Below are 26931 nucleotides of genomic sequence, written 5' to 3'. Positions count from 1 at the left end.
TTTCTGAAAGTTTAACGGCATATTTGAGTCTTTTCCCTAAAAAAAAAGGGAAACTTTCATATATAGCCATTTAAAAATAATTAATTATTCTCCATAGTTATAGTTTGATAATTACAATTTGTAATTATATGTTCTATAGAGGAGAGAGGTGTGTGAGACTGGGAGAGAGAGGGGAGAGACGAGAGAGGGGGAAAAGAGTGGGAGAAAGGTGAATTGTATATGTATATTGGTTAAATAATTGTATGTTATACATATGTAATTGTATATATGACAAGAGAGATTAGGAGAGCTAGGAGAGAGGTGAGCGAGACTGGGAGAGAGAGGAGAGAGGCGAGCTAGATCGATAGAGGGAGGAGAGAGTTGAGCGAGAGAGGGCAGAGAGTGGGAGAGAGGTGAATTGTATATGTATATAATTGTATATAACTGTATATCATACATATATATATTTGTATAAATGGCAGCGAGATTGGGAGAGGGAAGAGAGAGGCAAGCGAGATTGAGAGAGGGAGGAGAGAGAGAGAGAGAGAGAGGGCAGAGAGTGAGAGAGAGGTGAACTGTATATGTATATAGGCTAAAAAAATTGTACGTTATACATATTTATTTATATATCCTGACGAATTATACATATACAAACATGACTAATTATACAAACTCGAAATCAGCTCATGTAATTAATGTATAATGTTAGTCGCGAGTGGTAATTATAGCAAATTATAGTTATGATGAGTAATTAAATAGTATAAGTTTACTTATCCGTATAATTTTCCAAAAAAAAAAATACTAATAGTTATAATTATAATAATAGGCATGTGAGTTCATTAGGTAGGTCATTTAATAATTATAATTATAATAATAGGCATGTGAGTTCATTAGGTAGGTCATTCCATTAATTTATCTTTTTCAATTGGGTAGTAGGTGGTAGTAGATAACAAAGTGCCAAAGCCTTTCTTCTGGTCAGAAAAAACAAAAGGTCTCTGTCTGTTAACCCAACAAATTTTACATTCAAATTATGATAGGTTCCGAACTCATGAACATGATAAAGTATTATTGAAATATTAAGTTTTTATGTCTATTGAATAGTTAAATTAATCAGCATAAATATGTTATTATTTTTATGAGTATACATATCAATCATAATCGGAACAAGTCTAAAATTTTACGATTGAATTCAAACAATATTTGTCTAATTATGAATATACAATTAACTATTATTGTACTTACTACGAGGATATATTCAACTACTGTTACAACTTCTAAATTTTCATTTATACAAACATTTTTCTACTTCTCTACCAACAAAAAGGCAAAAAAAAAAAAAAATACAAAACAATGGGATTAGTTCATAAGATCTCCATTAGTCGCTGATTTTAGAAATAACTGTTTATTGAATAATTTTTTTTTTCATCTTGTAATTTATGAATCTTTATTTTCACGATCCAAATTTTTCTTTTTTAATAAATTTAAAATTTCTATGAGAAAACGCCATAATAATCTAACTTATTGTTAGATGAAAGTCTAGTATATTGTTAACTTCAAAGTCATATTTGCACAACTTTTAAAATTTTGGACAAAATTTAAATGATGTCCCAAAAAGGGACCTGTGTGTAAAATGTATAATCAACCATTGGGCTCTATATTTTTTGACCCAAAATATCAGTAGTCCGATAAGCCCAATTTCAACGTCTTCTACTATTCAGCTTTGTCAATGGAGCTAAAATCTTCGGAACACTAAACCCTGGAGCAAATTATAGGGTTTTAGCGAGAAAAGAAAGAAACTCACAAATTTCAATCAATGGGGACGAAGAACAAAGGTGTCTTTTTTTACTCTTCTCTTTCAACGCACTTTCATGTTTTACATCCTATTTCATGCTATTTTTTTTCTTCTTTTTTGTTGCTTGGAAATGTCAGAATCGAAGAAATTGAGCAAAAAATCTTCTGGGGTTGAAGAAAAGACAGATGAAATGATGCCCAAATCATCTTCAGAGCAAAATGTGGGAGGACATGCGGAGCAACTGAAAAGACTCCAAGAAAAGGTGAGATTTTTGTTGATATGTCTATGAGTTCTTTGCTTTCTTTCTGTGCTTTCAGTTCTGTATTTATTACTTTATTTCTGAATAGTTTTACTTTTCATATAAGTTCTGAAAAAACTCGAGGAATACTAAAACATGAGCAGCCAAACTTTTTGATGTGCCAGAAGCAGCAAACCAAGTTGCTTAAAGAACCAATTTCGTCTGTCGGTTATTGATTCATTATTTTATCAGATAAAATAAAATTTCATTTAGAATCAGTACCGAGATGGTACTTTGTGGAGTATAAGATAGTAGAGTATTAGAATCCCAACACTATTTCCTTCCGATGCCAATATAATGATTCAATGATGTAGCTGGATAGGTTTCCTTACAGAGTTCAAGGTCATTCATCTATAACTCATTCCTATATTTAGCCTGTTTGCATCACTGAACAATGTAATCACATCTGCTATTCATTTTGATATTGTCAGTGCAAGAGTAGTGTGGTGCAAAATATTCATTCCATAATGTTTTGTACTGATTACTGTTAAATCTATTTAACCAGCATATGCCACATTTTTTTTTCTGTAGGATCCCGAGTTCTATCAATTCTTGCAAGAGCATGACAAGGATCTCCTAGATTTTGATGATGAGGATACTGATGTAAGTCTTTACAATATCTTCCCTTCTCATTGTTCTCATGGTATGTGAAATGTTTGTAGAATCTTATTCCAATTTTGTGAAGGATGATGACGAGACTGAAATGGATGGTGAGGAAATCGAAGATGATGAAGCTGATGAATTTGACACTGAACAACTTGTTCCTGCAGATGGAAAGGAGGTCAAGTCATCCACAAATCTCATCACTACTGCAATGGTGGATGCTTGGTGTAGTTCAATTCATGAAAACAGGAGTTCGGGGGCTATTAGGTCTCTCATGAGAGCTTTCCGCACAGCTTGTCATTATGGCGATGATACTGGTGAAGATGCTAAGTCAAAGTGGAGTAGTATGTCTAGCACTGTGTTCAACAAGATAATGTTATTTGTTCTAAAAGAAATGGATGGAATTCTTCGTGGCCTTTTAAAGTTACCAACTTCTGGTGGGAAGAAGGAGATGATAAAGGATATGTCTAAAACTAAACGATGGAAGAGCAACAACCACTTGGTCAAATCATATCTTGGGAATGCGCTACATGTTCTTAATCAGATGACAGATACAGAAATGATATCATTTACATTACGAAGACTCAGATTTTCATCTGTATTTTTGGCTGGTTTTCCAGTTCTTTTAAGGAAATATATAAAGGTATTGGATTGACTGATCTAATACTTACTATTCACATAACTCTTTTCTTGTACAAAGGAATGATTAATCTAGAATGACAGTTTTCTTCTGCTAGAATATAACTTTATTTGCAAGAAATTTGCATGTTTCATCCATTCCCCCTTTCCTTTGGGCAGTGGTGAGTTGGTTAGGCTATTTGCTGTTTCGAGGCTTTAGCTATTATCAAAAGCTAATTATCTTCAATTTGTTATTGGGGTCTTTTAAGTGTTTGGCCCTTGATCACTTCAAACTATGCACACTGCTTATTTCCTACTATCACAAACTAAGTAAATTCATTGAATTAAGATCCATAAGAATTAAGTTTAAAAATATTCGCGAAGCACTCTCGGTTTAGACTTCTCTGTTTTTCAGAATACACGAGTCATATGGGTCTTTTGTTCTCTGCATGAGGTATTATTCACACTGTCTAAAAGAATCAAGCTTTAAGCATAATTTGACTTTTCAGGTTCTTCTTCATTTCTGGGGTACAGGCGGAGGTGCACTACCAGTTGTCTCTTTTTTGTTTCTAAGGGATCTGTGTATACAGCTTGGCTCTGATTGCATTGACGAGTGCATTAGAGGGATGTATAAAGCTTATCTATTGAACTGCCAATTCATGAATGCGTCAAAGCTGCAGCATATTCAATTTCTTGGTAATTGTTTCGTTGAACTCCTTAGGGTGGATCTTCCCAATGCGTACCAGCATGCCTTTGTTTTCATTCGGCAGTTGGCAATGATTTTACGGGATGCGCATAGTAGTACTAAGACCAAGGTTTGTTATTTTGTTTCTGATAACTTGTCTTCTTTCCGACTATTTGTTACCAACCACTGATATAAGCTTATTCTATAAATCTTTTAGGAGTAAAACTTAAAAGGGTATCTTGTGTAGCATTTTTTTAAAAATAACTTTAGATTAAGAATACTTGGCTTAATAGTTCCAACATACATGTTAGCTTAATTCATATTTTCACGTTTGAAAAGACGCTCAAAGAGTATCAAGTGGCTTCAGCATTTTACATTACTGGTAGTATCTTATCCTACTGAAAGTTATCCTTGCCTTTTAGTGGCCGCTAATTATTGTTATCCCTTTGTTTAATCTTTCCTAGAAATCGTCTCAAAAGGCTAACCAATCATCCAAGGAAGCACACAATACCAAGGGCAAGGTACTTTGACTCTTAACTTGTTACCTTTTTATTTGTTTTGGATTATGGTTACCAAAATGTGGTCTTTTTAACTTTCTCTCTTTCAGTCAACTAAGTTCTGGTAGAATATTCTGCTTTTAAGAGTTGAGAAAATGCATTTTAGCTTTCATTTGTAATTTTCAAGAGACAAAGTAGCTTAGAGTGTCAAGTTGATCATGAAGTTACAGTCTGTTATGTTGCTTCAGTATTATGCACATGTTGTATATCTTTTCATTGTTATATTTGCCTTTTAGGGGATCCAATCACAGTTTCTTTGTTTTCAATCCTTCTCAGGAATCATTTCTGAAGGTTTACCAGTGGAAGTATATACATTGTCTTGAGCTTTGGACTGCAGCTATCTGTGCATACAGTTCAGAACCTGAGTTTAGGCCCCTTGCTTATCCGCTGACGCAAATAATTTCTGGAGCAGCTCGTTTGGTTCCAACTGCTCGCTATTTTCCCCTTAGATTGCGATGCATCAAGATGCTCAACAGAATTGCTGCATCCACCAATTCTTTTGTTCCTGTTTCCCCACTCCTCTTAGACATGTTGGAAATAAAAGAATTGCGTAGGCCTCCAACAGGGGGAGTTGGAAAAGCCATAGATTTCCGTACTGTTTTAAGGGTACTTCCAGAATGCCTCTCTACTTGCTTTAGTTTAATAGTGTACTGCTTTACAAGAACTTGTCTTAGCTGTCTGAATCTATATTTGATGTATCAGGTTAGCAAGCTTACGTTGAAAACGAGAGCATTCCAGGAAGCATGTGTGTTTTCTGTGGTTGAGGAACTTGCGGAGCATCTTGCTCAATGGAGCTATTCAGTTGGTTTCTTTGAGCTCTCTTCTGTCCCTGTTGTTAGGTTACGCAACTTCTGCAAGTCCACCAATGTCGATAGATTTCGTCGCGAAATAAAGCAAATTATTCGCGAGGTATGTTTGTTGGGTACTTGATTCTATTTGCTGATATGACTGGATTATTTTCTCAAGTCACATGTCTGCACTAATAACTTTGCATAGTTTTCTGAGTTCAAAAGATCTTCTGCAGTATCGATTCTGGGATATCTAACTTCGCATAGTTGCATTTAGATTCTATTATGGGCTTTTTGTTAGCTGGCACCAATTGTTTCTTCTGTTTTGAAGCCTTTGTTATAAGTTCCTGAAGTTAACTTGGTAAATCTACAGATTGAAGCCAATTCGGAGTACACAAATAAGAAGCGCATGACAGTTTCATTTCTGCCTAATGACCCAGCGGCAGCATCTTTTCTTGAGGTTTGAACATCCTGATGTTTATCTTTCCCATTACCGGTAAAATTCCATTCAATCACCTTTCATTTTTCAACCAACCTATACCTGGTGTCTTCTCTTGTTAGTAATGACCACATTGAAAGCTTTGTCCACTTGTCAAAGCATCCTTCTGATGAACACGAATAGGTTGGGGTGTTATAGAGATTTGTGTGTCTAGGATTAATCCATGGCATCATTCTTTCATGATTGGGCTCCCTTGAAACAATTCTGACCTTCATATTTATCCTTAGGATGATAAGAATGCAGGGGTGAGTCCTCTATCAAAATATGTTGCTAGTCTCCGACAGAGAGCACAACAGAGAAATGATTCATTAAAGGAATCCAGGTTTCACAACACACTATTTTTCTTAAGATTTTTATCTGGAGACATCTTTCTGTTAATCATAAAGTAATGAACTTGTCTATCTGCAGTATACTCGTTGGCCAAGATTCATCTGCCTTCGGGAGTAAGATAACTGAAAGCGATGATGATGATGATGGTGAAGATAGCAAAGGAGATGCTGTCTTCAGTTCTTCTTGGCTACCTGCAGGCACTCCCAAGTATGTTCACATTCTTCTTCACCACTTACCTGTTCCCACCACCTATTACCCCCTCCTCAGGAGGAAAAGAACCCTTGAGACCTGATGGAAGGGATCAACAAGCTATCTTTATTTTGTTGGTGTATATGAATGTATTTGTCTGGTATCATATCTTGCAGGGATGAGGAGTCTACAGAGGAGAAACAACAGAAAAAGAAGAGAAGGAAGGATCAGCAAGATGAAACTGCCTTTGACGAAGACATTGTAGAGGATTTTATTCTCAGTTCTGATGATGAGGAGGGTTCCTTGAGTGACGCCCCCTCTGATGAAGAAGCCAGCATAAAACAAAAGCCATCTAAAGCGCCTTCAAAGAAGAAAGGGAAAACTCATCGGAGGAAGAACAAGAAAAGGAAGCAATCCAATCAAGCAGCATCTGCTGTCTGATGATTCTTGTACAAGGAACAAGAACAGTGTAGCATAAGCTAGTTTGTCCAGTGTAAGCTCTAAGCAAAATATATTATACTGTACTAGTTAGCTATCAATTTTGTTTTCCTTTATCCTAAAAAAATTTTCGTGCCATGTAGGGCAGACTACGTATAACAATTCATACATAACTAATCCCAACTAGTTGGGAATTGAGATGTAATTCATTGATCGATCTATATCTTTTTGGCACTTATAGAGGTCGTACTTTTGATGTACCCCTTTGATCACAACTCGAGTTATGTTCACTCTCAATGTTGGAGTGTGTACTTGCTACATGAGATTTAGTTTGAGTGTCTGTTTATGTATAATGCCTTTTGTTTAGCTTGTAACTTGAGTTACGTTACAAGTTACCATCTATCAACAGAAAATTTCAAATTTCAGAATAAGAAACCTTCTAAAAACTTAATTTTATTCACAAATTCATTTGTTTTTGTGTAACGCAAAAGTAATTAATAAAGTTTTTTTTTTCATTACATATATAACAACACTATACCTAGTGAAAGTTTATAAGAAGGGTTTTAGAATGGTAGAGTTTATGTAGAATTTAACATTAACATTAACATCCAATAATTGCATGTAGTTGTTTTTGTTCTCACTCTTAAAAATTATGAGATGAACAAGTTTTACTTTTTTTTTCATACTTTTCACTTATTTCAAGAGAAAAACTAACTAATCAACCACGAGCTAATTTTCATTTATAACTTTGAAATTAACTTTCTTATAGCAAATGAGGTTATTATATTCCACGTGGCAAAAAAATGACTTAGAATCAGATCAAAACGAGGGATCCTAACAATTTTAGCTTGTTTATATATCGATTATCCATTGTGAACTTGGTTAAAATTTATAAAAAAAATTGAAAATTAGATTTGTAAGATGCGCTGTATACTGTAAATATGTCGCATACTCTATGATATGCTAATAAAATCATCGTTAAAATTGACAACATAACGATATTCTTGTTGTTTTAATTATTAGGGTTTTCTACTTTGGTATTTTCAAAAGAAGTAAAAGAAAAAAAGATACCTAAGTAAACTATGTATAAGCACAAATCAATGTAAAACTCATATTAATAAGTGAACCAACAATAGTAGAGTACAAACTTCTTCTTACTAAACACTTAGTAATATAAAAACACTAGATATTTAAACACTAAAATACAATTAATTAAGTTCCAAATGAAACACTATTCATAGTACTAGTACTACTGATACCCCACATGTAAACAGTTTAACTATCAGTTGAATGACTGAAAGGGCAATGTCAACTGATCAAGAAGTGCACCAATAGGTGCAGCAAGTCTAGGGTCATAACCAAATCCATGCAACTCTCCCCCTCCAACTCCAAATTCTCCACAATAATTATTACTACTACCACCACCACCACCACCATAGTCTAAATTATTTCCCAAAAATGGACAAGGAGGTATCCAAATCCATCTCTTCTTACAAAAATCAAACAACAATGCCTTATCTGAATTATTCTTAATCATTATCACCACATATTCACCATGTCCAACACAATTAAACCCTTGTCCATTTTCCACTTCAGCAAACTGCACATACAATTGCTGTGGCATTCTTTCTATTTCCAACCACATTGTACCACAATCTTGCAATGCCCAAAGCCTCAAACTTCTTGGCACATTCAGTTTACTCTTTTCAACCGCTGCAACTAAAACAACCTTACCATTCCCTTCAACAAGGCTCGGTGAACGTAGAAATCGTCGCATCGGGGCTTGAATCTTGCACCAGTTATTAGTCCCTATATCATAAGAAAGCACACTAAAAGGACTAAAATTCATGCAATAAAATCTCCCCTGCACATGCACCATTTTGCCTGATTCAAAACTGCATAATCTTGGAAGTGTTGAAGTTGTACCCCATATTGAGTAAAATCCATTACCATCAATATGAAATGACTCTGTAGTTAAGTTTTTAACAGCATAAGGTGATATTAAGTCATCTCCAGCTACAGCTATATCAATAGATGTGTTGGTTATAGTTAAACCAATAGAAGGAAAAAGCCTAGGCCTTAAAGTTGGAGGCAGGGGAATTATGGATCCCACAAGTGGATTACATAAAAGAATGTTTTTTGATCCAGATTCATCAGAGACAAAGCAAATTAATCCACCAGAAGATGAAACAGGAGAAAACCCTTGTGGGATTAAAGCAAAAGAAAGCCTATACCAACAAAGATTATCAGGATCAAACAAGTAACCTTCAACAGAACAAACTCCTGAATTACTACTATTCATCATGTTCTTGTAAATGTTGTTTCTTGGTACTTTTTGTTTAAAGAAAATGAACCAGTTCCTCTTAGGTGAAACTTGCAAGTACAATTCAAGAAAATGTGTAGAGTAAATAAGTCCATAGAATCTCTTACACACAACTCTAGCTCTAAAGAAAGCAGGTGGTGGTAGAAAAGCAATGATTCTATCAATTAGCCTATGTGGAAGTCTACTCCAAATTCTACTATCCATCCAAGTGTTGATGATCATTCCATTAATTGATGATGAATTTGGAGTTCCAAGAAAATTGGTTGTTGGTGTTGGGATAGGAAAAGCATAGGGAAAGTGAAAGCTAATAGGGGGATGATGAAAAGCTTCCATTTTTAGAGTATAATTGGAGATAACACTAAAAGGGATTTGAGTTTGAAGCTAGGAGGAGTTGTAAAAAGGAAAGTTAAGGTTATTTTTTTGTAAGGGGTTTACTCTTTTATGTTTCTCAAATTCAGTGGACATGTGAGTTAAGGAGGTGGAGTTTTTCACTAATGAGGAAAGATATATGAATGTTTGGCAGAAAACTAGAAGGGAAAGTCTCTTTTTTGGCTTCTCTGTTTGTCTTTTGGATTCTTGGTTTGTTTTAGGAGTTTATATAGGAATTTGGCAGCCTTTGTTTTTTCATATATTTTTTGGTGGTGGAGTGATGGATACATGTATCATTTCAGTGTTTTCTTGTCAAGGCCGAGGAAAGAAGGACAATCTACAGACTGTAGTTCAACAGACAACACACACACAAATAAAGAGACAAGTTATTATGATTGATTAACTATGGAGTTGTAGGTTTGCTTAAGTGACTGTGTTGGTAGAGTGTATAAGAATACGATTTATTAGTAAGGTTAGTTATTTTCTTTATTCATTTTCATTTGTTATGGTTTAATTTGACATGCCTATTAAGAAAAAATTTAATATATATTCATCCACTATTGATTTTTGTATATTTCTATAGAAACTATATTAAAAAATGTAATTTTCCTATATCACCTCTTGAATATAATAAATTTTTTGTCTTAAAAAATGTAATGGGGAAATGACTATAATAGTAAATGATAAGGGTAAAATTAGAAAGTAAGTGTAAAAATTTATTGATTTCATAAAGTGGATAAATATTGTTATAGTTGTTTAGAGGGAGTATTAGGGTTTGGAAAATGATTTGGAGAATAAGTACTTAATGTTGAAGGTAAAACATAGAAAAAAATAATTATGTTTTATTAATATGTTAAAAAGTGATAGCTAAAAATATTTTAAAAATAAATAACAAATAAAAATGAATGAGAAATTATTTCTTATCCTCCATTTGGTTTGGTATATTAAGGGTAGTTATCCCATGTATTAATAGCCCATGTATGGATATTGGATAATATCACGGTTTGTTATGCATTTATTTATACATATACACCCTGCTAAATAAAAGATTTAAGTAATACCATGACTAATATATTTATTAGATTTTCTAATATATTCTATCAAATGACGCTAAAAGAATGTCAAAAATCAAATCCAAAAGGTCAATTTTTTGAAAATTATCGATCAAAAATCAACCTTAAATTGAAGTTCGATGAAATTCTGATCAGCTAAAACTTACCATAATTAAAACAAAAAAAAAAAGTTAAAACTTACCAACTTTCAAAAATCAGTATTTTCAAATAATTTTGGGAGGCTGCCTAGAGGAAAACTGTTTCTATTTATTTGTGAATTTATCTTCCTTGTTAGGGAATTTTATTTTCTTCTCTAGACGAGTAAAGGTAAAATATCTATATTTTATAAAATGAACAAATAAAAACGAATAAAGCGAAAAATTAGGTGTGACTCGCAAAGAAGACATTAAATATTTTTAGGTAGATACCAATAAATGAAGAAAAGCTAAACTACAAGAAGAGCTGCTACCCTGACCTTTTGCTAAATAAGTAAATTTATTTATTTTTACTTGTGCTAAGTTTGAACTTTACTTGGTATATTTTTTTAACAAATGACAATTGCTGCGAGTGTTTTTTACGATATCAATATTAATTGATTTTAATTCTGCGATTTACGTATAGAATAAAATAAATACACACAAAATATATTTTTAATATTAATGGGCAAGCAAAATTTAACGAAGAAAGTTCTCCATGCTATAAAACAAAACACACAAAAAGCTTTACAAGATTATCACTTTGGAGTAGAGAAAACAAAATTTAAAGAATTATTATTATTATCCTTAATACATGAATTGTTTCCACCAATCTTAGAAAAAAAAATGCTAATTTCCTATTAATAATAAGAAATTGTATTAATTTTCTTTATTTCATTAATGAACATCGTCAAAATAGAAGAAAAGAAAAGGCTTAGTGCAAAAGACTATATAGTCAAGATTGTAAGTTGGCAGCAACTATTCTTTTGTGTTGTTACTTAACATTTTTACCCGATTTGTCTAAAATTTCAAGTGTCACCTGGTCTTTTGTACTTGTTTAAACATCACAATAATTAACATCACACAAATAATAAAGCATATTTTTAATCCTATTAATTATAGTTCTAACAAGTGGTATGTATAGCTAGTCGTATCAGTAATAAATTGTTCGATCTAGGGTTTTATTTCACATCCCAATGTCAAGTTTTCCTTTTCGATTTAATAGTATACTCTTTCCGTTTCAATTCATATGAATTAGTTTGATTTTATATGAATTTTAAAAAAAATACTTTTAAAATTTGTAATTTAAAATAAATCATTTTATTAAGAATAAAAATATATATTTTAAAATTAAATTATAAACTAAATATAAAAATATTTTTCTTTTTTAAACTGATTAAAAAAGAAAACTAAGTCTGAGACAGATGGAGGAAGTATTAACTTAATTACACTGATTTTGTAATTTTCTCTCACTATTTTTACATATCAACATGTTACGTATCACATTTTTTATGAACAATTATTTATAACTTATCTTTCAATTTAATAATCAGATTTTGTGAAAATAATTTATACTCTCCATTCATTTTTACTTGCCAAGTATGTGAAATATATTTTATTTCTATCAATTTTAAAATTTAAAAAATAAGAGACAACTAATTATCATTTTATGTCTTTATTCTTGTTATTAACTACTATTCATGTATCAATATTTTCATGATGTATAATTGATAAGGTATGTATTGAGTCGAATATTAACGAGTAAAGACTGACTTAGGGATTGGAACTAGTATTATTAGAAAATTAATAGGAAATATGATTGAAGAAGAAGATGGCTCTAAGGCGTATGAAATTATTTTTTTTTAAAAGAGATATAATGAAAAAAATAGAAGGAAAAATCCCTCCGGGCTATAATAAACTCTTTTGTTTATACATATAGATTTTTCTTAGGCTATTTACTAGAGAGTCTTTATATTTACTAAACTTAAGAGATAACTTCGTAAGAGTCATGTTATTTCATGAATAAACGAGTTTGTATAACAATCATGCTCTTTCATGAGCAGATATATCTGTTCAATTTAAATCTCTATATATTATAAAATACTTTCTCCATCCCTTTTTACTTGTCCACTTTTCTTTTAATAGTTGTCCATAATTACTTATCCATTTTGACAAATCAAGAAAGGACAATTTTTTTACCTATTATATCTAAATTAAATGACTAATTACTTTGAAAAATCTAGAACTTTTTATCCACTTCATAATTAATAGGAGTAAAATTGTAAACTCACTACGTCATTAATTATTTTCTTAATAGGTGTGTCAATTCAAAAATGGACGATTAAAAAGGGACGGAGGGAGTATCCAACAAGTATTATCAATGTATAAAAACTATATTTATCTTTTCTTGTTAGAGACCTAATTTTAGTCCAGTCCAGTCTAATTGTACCAAAAGCAATGAAATGTATGAGTAGTGAGATCTTTGATGGATTTTGAAAAAGATAAAAGGACCATTAACTTTCCCTTTTGAATGAGTAATAATATTCTCTTTTTTCAACTGTCTTGGCTTTTCTTTGGTTTTGTTAAGTGGGGTTTGCAAAATCTAAGTCAGTCATACATTGTCTTGTTTCTGTCAATCTACTTATTAGGATTACCCTACAAAGAAACAGTTTTATCAAGAACCTAAAAATGGAAAAAGTAGTACTCATCACATTTAGAAATTGTGTTTCCATTGAAGAAACCTCCTTTTTAAGGATAAAGCTTTTCTCACCACATTTGGAAATTGTGCATTCCATCAAGAAACCTATGTTTCCAATTTCTACTTTTCCTTCACTTCTATTTGTTCAACATTTTAAAAGTATAACTTCCTCCGTTTCGAAAAGAATGACATAGTTTGACTTGGAACGAAGTTTAAGAAAAGAATGAAGATTTTTTTAATCTTGTGGTTCTAAATTAAAGATATGTCAAATGTACTAAAATGTCCTTTAATCTTGTGATCTTAAACATGCCACGTAGAAAGTTAAAATTAAAGTGTTGCCGGGATCACTCTTTTTGAAACATACTAAAAAGGAAATAGTATCATTCTTTTTGAAACGGAGGGAGTATTACTTTTAACATATTAATAAAATACATATATTTGCCTTTGCATGTTTTACCTCAGCATCAATTACTTATTTTTTTAAATTCAAATTCTAATACTAAACATATAAAATTTAAAGTCGACAAATAAAAGTGAACGATGAGAACTTACATTTCAGTACTTAGAACTAATCATGACACCTACATGTGTATCTTTGTTTCTTTAGTTTGTGTTTTTAGGGGTAATCATGATAAATGAAGACAGTCTTTTAACTATAATAATATCCTGACCCAACAAGATCTTTCTTTTTTGCCCATCATTCTGTTTTGAATATTTCGTAAAACTGATTTCAGTGAGTTCTTGAGTTTAAAGAAAATTAGTAGGAAATGTTTTGCTTTATTTTAAAAATCAAATTCTGTTACTTATACTTCTACTATCATTTATCTACGTTGGACATGCATTTTTTTTTATCTTTTTGCGACGTTTCAAGTAGTTTCTTGTTAAGAAATAAGCATAATTGAACATGTATTTTAGGTTTAATAGTCCTTCCGTTTCTATTTATATGTCCTTATTAAAAGAGATGTTTCTTAGTAATACTTTTCCAATTTGGATTGCAATTTAATTAAGGGCAACTTTCACAATAGCAAACAAAAAATTCATATTTGTATGTTATAGCAAAGTTTGCATAATTGTGTTCCATAGCAAACATAAAACTGTATAATTCGCTATACATATACAATTGTATAATTCGTTGGTCTTTTTCTCTGCAATATTTGAAGTAAAATGTTTGTAATTGTATAATTAAGTGTATAACACGAAGATATATATTTTTGCATGTTATATACAATTTTCTCTCGCTTTATACAAAACAGAAACAGAATTATACACTTCTGTGTATAAAGCGAGAGAGGCGAGCGAGAATAGAGAGTGGCGAGCGAGATTTCTGGGAGAGAGACGCTGGCAAATTTTAGCTAACGTTTGCTATGGAGCACAATTAAATCAAACCCTAGTTATTCCATTTATTTTAGGTTATTAGTTTGCTATTATATACAATTTTTCCTTTAATTAATCATAATAAATTTATTTATGTTCATCAGTTGAAAATTTGACACAAGAAATCACTAAATAACGATACAATGATAATTTTAAAACGTAGTAAAATAGTAACATATAAATAGAAACGGAGAAAAAAAAACCATTGGCTAGTTACATCAGAAGTTTGACCTTGTTCCTGATTTAGTGCTAGATTGATTGAAAAAAGCTACTGTTTCAAAGTTTTGACTTTTTAAATTTGCCTCCAATTGTCTCTTGGTTAAAATAATGGAATCCCTCATGTTTACTCTTAGATTCATGGGAGTCACTAGGGTTTTATAAGGTTTTGCTTAAATTACTTCAATTGCAACTGCCCAATCAATCTTACCACCTTTGATACTTTTTTTAACTTATCGATAAATTTAGACATTTAAACTATAACCTATTTTGATTAAGTATTTAAACACACAAATAAAGTGTTATAAATAGATACTACTTTTAACTATTATGAATTTGCTCAAGTGCATATTACATAAATAATTTAATCACTTAAAAAGGATCACGTGTTACTGTCTTTTATTATACACATTAACCTAAATAAGTTATCTATAAAATATCATGCTTTATCTACATATAATTAAAACGAAGTGACAAATTTCAAGTGGTTGATTTATCTTAGTGTTGGACTCTTAAGAATTCACACAAAAAACTTTTCCAAAAATTGAGTTTGAAATATTTAGTACGAACACTTTATCATTTATTCAAATGTTCCATTAGAATAATTCATAATTCGATTCTCTAAATGAAATTTATTGATGAGTGTCAATGTATTACTATCACTAGATCGACCATGTTATTAATTTCTTAGAGTTTTAATTTGACTACTTAATAATAGGATTATTTGATGACTAAGTTACATTTGCTTCTCAAAGCTCAAATTGCCTGTTGTCTCTCTTCAGACCTTTTAGATAATTTATTGAAGTTACAATATTAGTTATGATTCACACGAATCAATTAACTTTTACTTAAATATAGTGGACCAAATTGAACCAAAAAGTCTACATTAGGTACCATATAAATAGGTCTTGGATTATTATTTTTTCCAGTATAGCTTCTTTGATTTCTCGATAAAGGTCAATATAATCAATAGTGGTTTGAGAAAATAGTACCATGTATTTTTCGTCTTTTATTCCTAAGGAGGTGTACCACTCTTGAATTTTCATCTTTATTTTATCCATCGTAGTTCAATTTTGATTTTAGTTCATAATTCATTAATGTACTTCGTAGTTTGTACTTGATTGCTGCCAAATGAGTTAAACTAGTTTTTGTTGCAAATCAATTGAAATTGGAATAAGAAATTCAGCTTCCACTGCACTTTTTGAGTCGGTGGGATAACAATAATAATCTTAAAATAAAAAATGAGATTATTTTATTATATATTTAATTTATACAATTATTTTATATCACTAAATGATCGAAATTAGTTATTTCATATGAGATAAGTAATATTATACGAAGTCTCAAAAACATACTCCCCTATATTTTATGCTTTGCTTTTTGCATTTTTATCACTAAATGAAGTTAAACATAAACTTAGTTAAAGTCTCTCATAATAAATTTTCCAAACCATTTATCAATTAGATGATACTAATTATAAGGTGAATTCTTGTGTATATATTTTTTTGTGAATCGACATGCAAGAGCACAATTGAAAAGATCGATAAAACTTAAATTTCGAAAGTGCTTAGTGCATCAAACTACCTTTTAAAGTGGCCGTGTCTGGGTGGTAATTAATTCAATTAGCACAAATCCAAATAAGGAAAATACTGAATTAAGAACAGAAGCACATTGGTTAGATGGGAAAATGTAACAACGGAACAATAAAAAATTACAATGTTTAGATGAGGAAATGGAGCAACTGAAGGTTCAAATATATCAATGCAAATGAACCAACATTACAAACAAATTTACTCGTCATCCCAACATGAATACAAAACAATGTCTAGAATTTTGACCTTAAATCTATGGAAAAGGATATGAGTGTATTCACATGTAAAGGGAAATCAAGCTTCTCTTCCATATTTTGTATCATAACAATATAATTTTGGATTAATGCTATGGTAAATTATTGTGTCAACTGAGAACTGCTTTGGTAAGGGACAAAAACTGGAGCACATCTATATATACACACATGCAAAACAAGGATATTGTCTTTCATCTTCATGATTTCACTCTAACCATAAGCATTAGATGGACATTTCTCTTGAATATCGTTCTCAACTCTTCATTTGCCTCGATACCTATTCTCCTGCATGAAAACGACAGATACATAACGTTATAATAAAGCAACTTTGCCCAAGCTGAGATAATTATGTCAAACGACAATTTGCTTAAACAAATATTGAATCCTAAATGATAAATGTTTTTTCTATCTGTAAGCAACAACGCATTTCGTAGAGTCATAGTTCTGAAGACGAGGAAATAGAAAACAGAACTATAAATCTGAACATCTGTGTTCAATGTTCATAAATCAGTAAATTACATAGAGAAATAAAAGATTTTATCTAGGGCAATGGTTCAAGTGACATCAGCTAAGTCCAGTCCTTCTGTATAGGATCATGCATTACGCCTAATCCCGATTTCAGAGTTTCATGGTTCAGGTATTAAGTAGAGAAGTCATTGACAGATACTTGAAGTTTTTCTAGTATTAATGAGAAAGATGAGCAAGTCTCAACGGGAAGATACTTACCCTATTTTGGAACCATTCTTTCCTACGAGAATCTTGCGTTGGCTTATCTTGTGTGTGATCAAATGGTGTTCAATTCTTAGGGAACCATCACGTAACTCCTTCCAGTCCATCAGGCGATGGTCAATGCCATATGGGATTTCCTAAATAAACAAATTATCAGGTCATTGTCATGCTTAGTAAGTTGGTCGCCTGCTGGTTAAAGAAAGCACATCCTCAAAGTGCACAAACAAGACAACGGGTACCTGATGTATGTAATGTAGCAACTTTTCCCTGACTACCTCCATTGAAATATTCTTCATAACTTCTTCACTCATGACAAATGGATCTTCATCCCACGGTCTTTTCACTGACTAAGCATAACCAACAACATGGTATACGAGTTAAGCACTTAAGTTAGTAGATAGATTACAAGATTAACTGTCCAGTTTCCTCACTAAAAGAGGTTGAGTGCACTAACAAAGAGATCAAAGCAAGAAATAAAATAACTACAAGAACCTTTTAACTTCACACATGTATAATATGATATATGCGAGACAACAAAGCAACCCATCCCTATGCACTCTCTTTAAAAATTAGTGCCTGCAGTTAATAACTAAAAGAAGTGCCAGCAAGAAATAATATAACGTGAAAGAACCTTTTAACTACACTCTAACACTTAAAGTTTTTTGCTCAAACTACACTCCCAAGGAATAAGGCAGAAGCAACTTTAAGGAGCAAAAAATTCCAAAGGTAGACAGAATCACTGAGTTAGCAGTCGCCCAAAAAAAAAGAAGAGCAGGTGGTATGTATCAATTATAGATGCAACTTAAACATAACATGTAGAGGGTAAAATACCACACTCACACACAAGAGCCTCAGACGTGAACATACCTGCTCCATCAAGTATTTAGTTAGATCTTTCACTCCAGCGCCCTTTAGTCCGGATACCGTAAAGCACCTATAAAGGATAAATCAACAAAGCAAACACCATAATGAGCATTCATATCAAATAAGTGTAGTACATACCACAACAGGAAAAAGTAAAAGATTACCTTTCATATCCAGGAAGGTCTTTGAATTCCTCAACAACTTTCAACAAGTCTTTCTTTTTCTCGATTAGGTCAACTTTATTGATGCACAGTAAGCGTTTCTGATTTGGATTAGCCTCAGAGCCCATTCTCTCAATCAACCTCACCACTCGAGAATCAGGCCTATATATTCAGAAAATTAGACAGAAGAAATAATGCCAGCAAAATTCTGATGAAAATATTAGTTGCTATAAGATGCAGTTATATGTGCATCCTCCAGTCCTCTCTACAACAAGTTCACTTCATTTTAAACATGGAAACCTATACCTATCTTCACTGAACAGAGCTACTTAAGGTGATGCCGGGGGGGAGAATAAATTCCAAAGCCTCTCAGTTGGCTCAAAGGACACAGAACTTAACTGTTCACACCAAAAACTCAATATTTGGAGCTTTGCAAGCATCTATACATATACGAAGTTAGGAAAACCTGACTCTTACCATGTAGAGAGCTAAAGAGCATAATATCATAACCCTAGATTGGAATTTGCAAATTAAAAAAAAGTTTCTAATATAAAAGAAAAGGAAGGATTAGATAGACATAAATAGCATCCCACCTTGAGAACCTAGTGACAGACATTTGGAGATAGCACATCACATTTGACTACAAAGAAGAAAGGAAACCTACTCTAGCTGCTACATATTCTACATTCTACAAGTAAATAATCATCTCAGGAAGTCCACAAATGACAAACCAATCTCAACAATGATCTTGGAAGGTCCTCACATTTCTATCCCAAGTGGAAGCCTACTCTATCAAAGCGAGAAATTTATCAAGGCTTAACACACATTCTGAATCATGTTTTTGTGTAGGGAAAGAAGCTTACCCTTGAACAAAAACCAAAAACCAGTTGGTAAAAATTGGCCCAGAAGTCGAATTTGACAGGAAATTAATTGGACCATGAGATTACTTCACATATTATCTTGATACTGAAGATGAATCTTCAAAAAAATAAACCTCAACCGGCATATAAGAGCTTTATCCAAGTCAAATTTCACTTCAAGGTTGATCAGTTGACTGTCAAAAAGCTCAAAGGGACAAAATTCACTTAGAAATTGGTCCACTAACCGCCAAAAAGCCTATAATGACAAGATTGTGATGGAGGAAGTAGTTTTCTTCCATAGATGTGCAAAATACAGGTGTTACATCATTGATATATTTCAAGCTGAACTTCTCTTCTGTACCTATAATCTTACCTCTATAAAGCATTTATACAGCCTTCTACAATGGGTTTGTTGTGGTTGCAATAAATATCTTATTTACAGACCAAGAAAATTGGAGAGGCCAAACCCCATCTATTTGAGTAAGTCATAGAGGATGTGTATCATCATTAAGAAATTCTATTCCCTCCACCTATATTATGTGCAAATTTTGAGCTATGCACATTTAAGATGTTAATATTTTCTTTATCATTTTTGAAAAATTGGAGGTAGGGGAAGGGGAAATGGGGGAGGGGATCTCAATGTGGGGAATCGAATCCTCACCAACAAGGTGGGAGTAACCAACCAACTAAGCTACTAAGATTCCCCTTTAAAATGTTAATATGATTAGCACCTTGTTAATGATGGTAAATGCAATAGTATGCATAGGACTGTTTGATTTATGCTTAATAAAAACACTGATTTAAAATTGACATTGACTAGTGTACGAATCAGAGAGGTATCTAGTCCAAAAATACAGGCAAATAAGTACATGCAGGCTTGGGGGTAGAGTAGTACTGTGGAAACACTATCTAACTTCTTCTGTGAACTCGCCTAACTATGAAATGGACAAAACATATCCAGATTAAACAAGCAAAGCACATCTTACCATATGACATGGGCTAGTATACCAATTAGAGAGCTAACTAGTCCAAAAATATAGGCAAATAAGTGCATGCAGGCTTGGGGTAAGAGAACTACTATGGAAAACACTATCTACGTTCTTCTGTGAACTCGCCTAACGATGAAAATCTGAAAATTAGACAAACATATCCAGATTAAACAAGCAAAACACATCTTACCATATGATATTTTTTCTTCTATTATTAAATAATATATTACTAGTAATTACAGATAACAATGTTGCATACATAATATCATGAGATGAGCATATAGTTATTGCATAAATATGAACTTTTGGAGTTGAAGCAAGAAGAAAAACTAACTTGGTAAGATGCCTATGAGCATCAAATATGACAATGAGTACATCATATAGATCAATAGACCTCCATGCACTTTCAATACGTGCTTTTATGTCTTTGTAAGGAAATCCACTTTTCTTTAGCATAAGCCCGGGAGTGTCAAAGAAACACTGCATAAAGAACTCATTAGATATATAGAAGTTTTGCTCTCCATATATTTTAGACCCAAAAAGTATACTTCAACCTGCAAGATTAGCTCATAAGTTCATTTTTGCTAGTAGTCATATATTTGCTTATTTTCTCTTTTGTGAAAATTTTCCCTTTAAATAAATAAAAGTTCTTCAAAAAGGAAAAAACAAATAAAAAATTCAGTTGATAAGATGCTGCAGATAAGAGTACATATGCCCCTTTTCAAAAAGAACGATGGCTGACATCAAGCTTGCTAATCTTACTCCAAGTCCAAGAAAACTACTTTTTGACCATTTAGTGGGTCAGTTTTACGTATGGGTACCGAACTTTACCCTGTATACCAGTTAAGTTGCAAAACAATATTTTTATCACATCAATGTAATTATGTAACGGCACTTTATCCACAATAATAGTAAAATCACAAAGCTGTTTTCTTCATTTTCTTTTTTTGACTGAACTATGTCTGAATTGCTCAAAAAATAGAATTGACTGGATGGTCAAAATTCCCAGTGCTAAGTAATCATTTTTACTTTTTTGTTTAATTGTAAAACATGAGTAGTCAAAGTCTTAACACAATGAATTTTTCATTTTCTGTCATTTGTATTTTTTGTTTGGCAGGAGGGTCTATCAGAAACAACCTCTCTATCTCTACGAGGGTTGTTCTGCTTACGCTCTACCCTCCAACACCCCACTTGTGCGATTACAAGGAGTATGTTATTGGTTGTTGTTTTATCATGTTGTCTAATTTGAGCAGGATTTTTAATGATTTTCTCAGCTATTCAAACATAGTTTAATCACTTTGATGTGAGAAAAGATAGTTTGGGACTTCACTATTGTAGTGGACAAAATCCAATTATTTTACATAACTCTTTACCAATACAGCGAGTAAAGTTCAGTGATCATACGTGAAACTAACTCTAAGTCCATGAAAAATATATGCATTTATTGTCATGTTGGAGATTAGAATTCATTTTAGCAAATAGATGCAACTCAAGCAACAAAAAGCTGATAAAATGAAATGGAGATCAACAATCAGGGAAAAAGGAACTGAAACCTAGTAATTCAAAGTACACTCACAATTTGTGTTTTCCCTTTAGTCATCACACCTAAGACTTCATGAGTAGTGGTATTTGTCTTCCGTGATACAGCAGAAACTTTGGTCCCAACCTACAGAAAGAGAAAAAATCAGACAACAACCGCATAGTTAAAGACTAGTGCAGGAATTAGATGCCATAATAATATAATATCATTTTGTTTGGGGTAAAACAAGAGTTGTTACAGTTCATGGGGTATACTCTATAGACAATACAACAGCAGCAACTACATCTCAATCATACTAGCTGAGGTTGTCCATATGAATCCTCCAAAACCCTGGAGAGGAGGCACTAATTATTCTTTTCAAAATTTATATTTAGCAAGATATGAGCTAAACCACTTAAGCATATCATTGCTCTTATGATCACTAACCACCACTATTGACAAATTAGTCATCATTATACTCATAGAACAGCAACAACAACAATAAAACATGGAAATTTATCCAGAGTAGTTGAACCGTGTACTTGAAAACTTAATTGCTTGTTCAAAATTTTATACTTAGCAACAAAACAAAAAGTATTTTAACAGGCAAGATTCATTCATTTTCTAGCTTTAGTTGGGTGTCTTTCTTCTTTGAGTTACCTTGGCTCTATATTGAATTAGAGAAGGTGGGATGAAAGCTCTAACTTTGCATCTTCATTTTCTATTCGACGGTTAGTGGGTCCTAACTATTTGAAGGGAACTGGTCCACAAGCATTTCTAGAGGAGCAGTAGATTTAGCAATTTATAGTCGTCATCAATCTGGCATGTAATCCATTTTAGCTAATACTGGCAACTAGTCATTAGTATACTTTTCTTTCTTATTTTTTGTGAAAAGAGGTCATTATAAACTCAAGTAACCAGCAATAACAATAAATCATAGAAATCTATCGAGAAGAGATCCACCAACCATGTAATTAGTTAATGAAGATTTCCCAGCATTAGGAGCTCCAATAATTCCCACACTCAATGACATTTGATCTTCTTCCTTCACCAACTCATCCTCTTTATTTTCGTCCCCTTCCTCATCAGGCCGGTCCAGTGCAGCTTCTAGAAGAGTCCTAGCCAATAAAGCAGCTCTTCTTCTCTTCTCCTCTTCTTTAATCAAGATTCTTGAACTCTTAATCTCGGAAGGGTCTTCACCAAAGACTTTAGTTTTCACTCTTTCCCTATATTTCTCGTCCCAAGTGGAGCTTACACTGCTTTTTGAATTAACATCATTGTTTAATCCCACACCCACATCGTATTGCGAACTGTCGAAGACTGAGGAAGACGTGTCCTCTTCTTCAGAGGAAGAAATACCAGTGCTTGTGGGGTGGTCTTCTTGAGGTTGGGCTGAGTAAAATCGAAGGAAAATGGTTGAATTGAAATGGGTTTTGCTTGGATTTGAAGATAGTGAAGAGTTCAATGTCCTCAATACTCTTAAAGCTTTCATATCAAGATTTCACAAATCTTTCAACTTTGAGCTTATGCCAAATCCAAATGCAAGAAAAACATGCAGATTTAAAGAACCCAGAATCAGCTTTTGCACTTGCTTTATACTGCTATTGAAAAGGAGATGCTGTAAGAACTGTAAAATGGACAAAGGGGTTTTGAGGGTTTTAGTGATGAAAGAGAAGGGATAAATGAGGATTTGTTTGTCATTTTGAAGTTGTTTGAATTTGGGCTTATGAGCTTGGACTTGTAGATGGGCCAATATTATATTTTGGGCTAATGTAAAAGCCCAATAGTGGACTATTTGGTGGATTCACATTTATAGCAATAATTTTTTTTCTACTTGATCACTTTTAATTCATTTATAATACAAGTTTAATATATATCATAAAGAATAATTTATTATTCACATATAATACAAGTTTTAATGATGGATAATACATTTTAATACACTTATAATGCAATGTGTCAAATTTTTACCAAGCAAACATAATATATTTAAAAAAAACAATTATAACTCATATATATTGCATACATAATTCACTTTTAATTCATATTACAGATTTAACATAATATTACTGTAAATAGTAATAAATAAAAAATATCACTAAAATCAGTAATTATTTATTAAAATATACTAATTCATGTAATTTTTCCTTCCTTCCTTCCTGCTGTTTTGTCCATCAATGAAGGAGCAATCCTTTCTTAAATTTTTGGGGGGAAAACACTTGTAACCGGAAAACTATTTACAACCCGCTACCCTTTATTACTATTTACAAGCAACTATCCCTTACTTCCGTACCTCCTTATTTTTAAGTACTAACATGTGTTAACTGGTTGATATCATCACAATATATATATATATATATATATATATATATATACACTCTAATGGTATCAGAAAGAAAGAACCAGTTATTTCTTAATGTCACCAGGGTATATATATACTCTAGTGGCATCAAAGAGAAACATGAACCAGTTATTTCTTGATGTCACCAGAGTATATATATATATACTCTGGTGGCATCAAAGAGAAACATGTAGTGTTATACCATTAGAGTATATATACACTCTGATGACATCAAGGAGGAACATGCGATGTTTCAGTAAAAAATTCTTTCCCCGGGAAAATTGGAGCTTTCTAAGTATGGAGAACCGTAACTACAAAATTGTAGCATAAAAGAAGAGTGAAAAGAATTCCCATCCAGAAATAAAATAGAACATGTCTAAATTATAATTATTCAGCAAAGATGAAAAGTTCGTCATCCCATAATAAAGTAAAGTCGGAAAATAGCAAGATAAGAAAATAAACTGGTCAAATTAACAATGAATGGCTAAACCTGGTTAACTTCATCCTTTATTTACAACAAACACATACATACATTATCTAAGTGGGAATGTACTTAAAATAAGACCTGATCTATTAAATTAACATTCTACAAATACAGGAGGAAGCTACTTTTTCCTCTTTTTTCTTCCCTGTTACTAACTTGGAAATATTGTACATTTGGGCAGAGGGATATTTTCATTTCTTAACTATGCAAGAAACAATGAAAATGGTACACCCTTGGAAATATTGTACATTTGGGCAGAGGGATATTTTCATTTCTTAACTATGTAAGAAACAATGAAAATGGTACACCCTGCACTTGCCCAAAAACATAAACAGAAGGCAAACCATTACGGCAAAACGATGCTTTAAGCATTCATTTTATGACATTTGCCTTCAACAAATTTATCAAATCTGTACGTGCATCTCCAGGACTTGGTTCTTCTTCGATTATCACAGGTTCAAAATTTTCCCTTCCATCTTTAGCATCATCCATGCAAATATCATACAACATATACAACTTTCAAGGGGATTGAGAAACAAGCTCACCAAGTGCTAATCATGTCATTGATGTGCAGAATGTCGAGCCTTTGGTGGAACATATAAAGTATCACCGCACTCCATGGGTGTATGGCTGAGTGGATTCCATCTATCAAACACGATACGACCACCTCGCCCCATCCTTCCACGAAAGCTAAATGTGTGAGCAGGTAGGCCATTTGGTGTCGGAGAACCTGGAGGTATAATGCCTGCAGCTGACAATTTGGCTGGATCCAGAGGTTTCGTAAACAGCAGAGTTGGCTCATTTGGATCCTGTATAACCCAATTTATGCAGTCTCTTCTTCAGTTTAATATTAACAAATGGATTAAGTTCAAGTAGCTTTCAACTCACATGCAAAGTAATTTGAACACAACATTTGAAAAACATGCGTGATTAAGTGAGACAGTATAGGGAAGCAACTTTAGGGAGTAGGAAAGCACCAATTTATAGAGCCATCCATGGGGCACATTTCTTCGCTTGAACTCTCGCCTCATGATTCTAGGAGAAGCAGTCACCAGCTTCGGGTCCGGGAAGGTTATGTTTTGTGCTATATGCCGACGGCTAGTAGAAGGATCATCAGAGTCAACAAATTCGTCCTCACTTGAACCAACCTTACTTGGGAAGGAAGGAAATTCAGGCAGAGTAAAGGCATCCACAAAAAGCTCAGTTTCATTCTGGAATCCAAGAAAAGTAGATTAATTAATTCATGTAACATTCAAAATGAATGACCCGAAAACACAGCCCTGACCCTGAGGCAGTGTTACGAAAGGCGCTCGCCTCCTCGCCAAAGGCGAGAGGCGAGGCGAGGCGAGGAGAAAAAGGCGAGACCTGGCGATCTGTGGCGCTGAAATGGCGAGCGAAAGGCGCCGCCTTTTTAATTAAAAATTTTTGACTTAATAATATTAGTCAAAATTAGGGTTTTTTTTTTCTTTTGAAATTCTTCTGAAATCCTCCACATCGCGACTCTCTCTCTCTCTCGATCGATTGACTCTTCTCTTCTCCTCCATCGCGTCTCTGCTCCCTCGCTCTCCCTCGCTGTCGCGTCTCTGCTCCCTCGCTCTCCCTCGCTGTCGCGTCTCTTCTCCCTCGCCGACGACCCTCCGACCCTCGCGACTCTCACTCTCTGTTTTCAGGTAATGTTTTCTGATTTCTCTCTTCTTCTTCTGTTCTTTTGTTTTCTGTTCTTCTTCTTCATTTTTTTTTTTTTGTAAGCAGCAGTCAGGCACTAAGTGCTTACTGCTTTGTGTAACTGTAAAGTGTAAAAAAAAATTTTAAAATTCTTTTCCTAATTATTTATTCCAATATTTCTAAACAGCGAATTAATTGAATTTAATAATCAATGGCGGATGCTAGCAAAAAGAGGGACATTGGATGGAATTATGGCACTCAATGAGCGACGAAAGATTCGGTCACTTGTAACTTTTGTGGGAGTACTTTCAATGGTGGAATAACTCGACACAAACAACATTTAGTGGGTGGTTTCAAAAATGTTAAACAATGTGTCGCTTGTCCGTCGGAAATTAGAGAAGAAATAAGGGCTTATATGCAAAACAAAATAGCTAATAATCCCAAATTTCAAATGAGGCAACCGGAAGAATTTGTTGATATTGATGATCTTGATGAAATGGATGATTATGCGGAAATGAGGCCTCCCTCCAAAACTCAAAAGATATCTTCTAGTGGAGGTTCATCCACCGCACGGAGTGTGACGAAAGGACCTTTGAACCTCTATTTTTCACAAAAATCAACACAAAAAGGAGGCTTAGAAAAAGGAGGAGGAATCGAAGAAACAAAGAAAATTCTAAGAGAGCGTGCGGT

General features: G+C 33.1%; 4 protein-coding genes across 4 annotated transcripts in view; 1 reads left to right on the top strand and 3 right to left on the bottom strand.

Annotated features, from left to right (window-relative positions):
- The first annotated feature begins 1670 nt into the window (after positions 1-1670).
- LOC107008835 (nucleolar complex protein 2 homolog) lies at positions 1671-7099 on the top strand. The gene is made up of 12 exons (XM_015208027.2): positions 1671-1811; positions 1909-2033; positions 2601-2672; positions 2755-3315; positions 3800-4105; positions 4440-4496; positions 4809-5138; positions 5235-5441; positions 5694-5780; positions 6047-6141; positions 6228-6356; positions 6515-7099. The coding sequence occupies exons 1-12, from the start codon at positions 1793-1795 to the stop codon at positions 6777-6779; spliced, it is 2253 nt and encodes a 750-aa protein (XP_015063513.1). The 5' UTR covers positions 1671-1792; the 3' UTR covers positions 6780-7099.
- Positions 7100-7863: 764 nt separating this feature from the next.
- LOC107010731 (protein UNUSUAL FLORAL ORGANS) lies at positions 7864-9738 on the bottom strand. The gene has a single exon (XM_015210019.2). It carries the CDS (start codon positions 9430-9432, stop codon positions 8059-8061), a length of 1374 nt encoding a protein of 457 aa, XP_015065505.1. The 5' UTR covers positions 9433-9738; the 3' UTR covers positions 7864-8058.
- Positions 9739-16489: 6751 nt separating this feature from the next.
- Positions 16490-23428, bottom strand: LOC107009099 (GTP-binding protein ERG). The gene is made up of 8 exons (XM_015208374.2): positions 22719-23428; positions 21809-21898; positions 20567-20712; positions 18387-18545; positions 18226-18292; positions 17598-17705; positions 17356-17495; positions 16490-16914 (listed from the first exon to the last, which is right to left on the bottom strand). The coding sequence occupies exons 1-8, from the start codon at positions 23241-23243 to the stop codon at positions 16827-16829; spliced, it is 1323 nt and encodes a 440-aa protein (XP_015063860.1). The 5' UTR covers positions 23244-23428; the 3' UTR covers positions 16490-16826.
- A 1113-nt stretch (positions 23429-24541) lies between these two features.
- Positions 24542-26931, bottom strand: part of LOC107011819 (enhancer of polycomb-like protein 1) — a 14224-nt gene continuing 11834 nt past the window's right edge. The window contains exons 11-12 of the mRNA XM_015211472.2: positions 25554-25787; positions 24542-25385 (exon numbers count right to left, since the gene is read on the bottom strand). Coding sequence (XP_015066958.1) covers positions 25137-25385; positions 25554-25787 — 483 coding nt within the window. The 3' untranslated portion in view covers positions 24542-25136. The remainder of the gene's footprint in view (positions 25386-25553; positions 25788-26931) is intronic.

This window comes from Solanum pennellii, chromosome 2, assembly GCF_001406875.1.
Source record: "Solanum pennellii chromosome 2, SPENNV200".
Lineage (NCBI taxonomy): Eukaryota > Viridiplantae > Streptophyta > Magnoliopsida > Solanales > Solanaceae > Solanum > Solanum pennellii.
This window is presented reverse-complemented; position numbering and strand designations above follow the sequence as displayed.